The 2,346-nt window shown below is 42.2% G+C and overlaps 1 protein-coding gene across 1 annotated transcript in view; it reads left to right on the top strand.

The window, feature by feature from the left end:
• NEK5 (NIMA related kinase 5) overlaps window positions 1–2,346 on the top strand; it is a 96,959-nt gene that overhangs the window by 25,971 nt on the left and 68,642 nt on the right. The window contains exon 7 of the mRNA XM_027774082.1: window positions 120–174. Coding sequence (XP_027629883.1) covers window positions 120–174 — 55 coding nt within the window. The remainder of the gene's footprint in view (window positions 1–119; window positions 175–2,346) is intronic.

Here is a 2,346-nt window from a genome sequence, read left to right on the forward strand (position 1 = left end):
ACTGTCTGTCTCTCTGTCTCTCTCTTTCTGGTGAGTGCATGTGCCCTATAGCAAAAACCTCTCTAAAAAGAAAAGGGGGGGGAGTATTTTCTTGGCATGTAAATTCTTTTCTTCCTTAGGGATATTTGGTCTCTTGGCTGTGTCTTGTATGAACTCTGCACACTTAAGCATCCTGTAAGTATATTAATTGCCAGATTAATCTTGAATTATTGAAATCATTTAAATGAAATTAATTTCTGAGAGATAAAGGTTAATGTTTGGTTTTATTAGATTGTTAAAAATTATATGGACCAGATATTAAAAAGAACGATAAATGTATGTGTCCTGACATGGAAAGATACCCAGGTAATATTATAAAGTATAAGATGTCCAAGCTGGAGAATGGTATGCATAGCATATTTTTGTCAAAAGTAAATTGTGCGGGGCCAGGAGGTGGCGTGGAGGTTAAGGTGCTGATCTCACTTGGTCAACTGCATGGTTTGAGTTCGAGACCCAAAGGCTTGAAAATCACACCAAGCATGTAAGCATGTATAACCAAAATTCCCGAAGAATGGAGGAGAAAAGATTGTGGCATGGCCATCCCCTCTGGGGTGACTTCTCACTTTCCCTCTCACTGTCTCTCTCTGTCTCTCCAGTGAGTACTTGCACCCTATAGCAAAAATCTAAATACATACATGCATATACCAGATATTAAAAGGAATGAGATGTATGTTTCTGACATGGAAAGATAACTAGGCAATATTACAAAGTAAGAAGTCCAGGGATCAGCAGGTGGTGTGGTGGTTGAGGCACTGGACTCCCACATGGCTTTAGTTCGAGTCCCAGACCTGGTGGCTTGCTTTCTTTCTCTCTGTCTCTGTCTCTCGTGAGTACACATGCCCTATAGCAAATTAAAAAATGGTAATAAGGGACCAGATGGGATAATGGTTACATCTCTGGACTCCTACATGGCCGATTGTGGTTTGAGTTCCAGACCCGAAGGGTTGAAACTCACTCCTGGCATATATGGGTGTGTGCCCAAGATCCCGAGAGGAAAATGGAGGAGAAGGAATTGTGATGTGGCCATCCTCCCTGGGGGGTGATTTCTCACTTTCTGTCTCTCTGTCTCTCTCTGTCTTTCTGGAGAGTGCACGCTCCCATAGCAAAAAAACCCTCTCCTCCCAAAAAAGGTAACAAACAAACAAACAAAAGAAACAAAAGAAACAAAATCTGGAGGCAAAAAGGTACAAGCTTCTGAGTCTACTGCCAGTGGTCACACAGGATGTTCTAATTTCTCCAACAAGTTATGGCAATACACTTGTAGAGTCAACTGCTATGGAAGCCCATTTGACAGCCAGTGCCCAAGATTTTTATTGGGGACTGATTGTGAATGCACCCTCTGCCTGGCGTATACCAAACTTCCAGACTCCAGAAGAAAGCAAGTGTTCAGCATACACCATGCCGTTGGCCCAAGTAGTTTAAGCAAAGAGAGCCATTATTAACATTTAGGGAATGGTGAGAATTTTTCTGAAATCAAGTCCCCAGACACCAGCCAAACGTCAATATTGTAAGCAGGCTTTTTTTTTTTTTAATGAAGTTTTTGTCTTAGGGTGTGTGCACTTGCCAGAGAGAGAGACAGAGACAGAGACAGTGAGAAGGAAAGTAAGAAATCACTCCCCAGGGGTTGGCCACACTGCAATCCCTTCTTCTCCATTCTCCTCCTGGACTCTCAGCCATGTATGCACATGTGTCTGGTGTGAGATTCAAGCCGCTGGGTCTGGGACTTAAACCATGGTCAGCCATGTGGAAGTCTAGTGAAATAACTGCTATACCATCTGCTGACTTTTCTAAATATACATACTATGTCAGCTCTTTCTAAATATGTATTTATTTATTATTATTATTAATTTCAATTTTGCTATAGGGCATTTGTGCTCACCAGAGAGAAACAGAGAAAGTGAGAAAGCAAGCTGCCAGGTCTGAGACTTGAACTGTGGTTGGTCTTGTGGGAGTCCAGCACCTTAAAAACTATGCCACCTGCTGGCCGCTGTTAGCTCTTTTCTACACAGCTGTTATTATCGTTATGATCAAAGGTCATATAGCTGTTGTCTGACCAAAACCTGTACCTTTACTTCCATACTATCATGTTGAACAGTATCATCATCATTATTATTGTTATTTTAATTGTCAGAGGATATGTGCACTTGCCAGAAAGAAACATAAGGAGAAAGCACCCTCCCAGTGGAGTGTGGTCATACTGCAATCCCTTCTCTGATTTCCCATCCTGTTGGGATTTTGGCTGTGCAGGCACAAAAGCCATCATGTTCCCCAACCCACAGGGGCCAGGACTCAAACTGATCAGTTGTA

Source organism: Tupaia chinensis, unplaced genomic scaffold (assembly GCF_000334495.1).
Source record: "Tupaia chinensis unplaced genomic scaffold, TupChi_1.0 Scaffold000402_1, whole genome shotgun sequence".
Taxonomy (NCBI): Eukaryota; Metazoa; Chordata; class Mammalia; order Scandentia; family Tupaiidae; genus Tupaia; species Tupaia belangeri.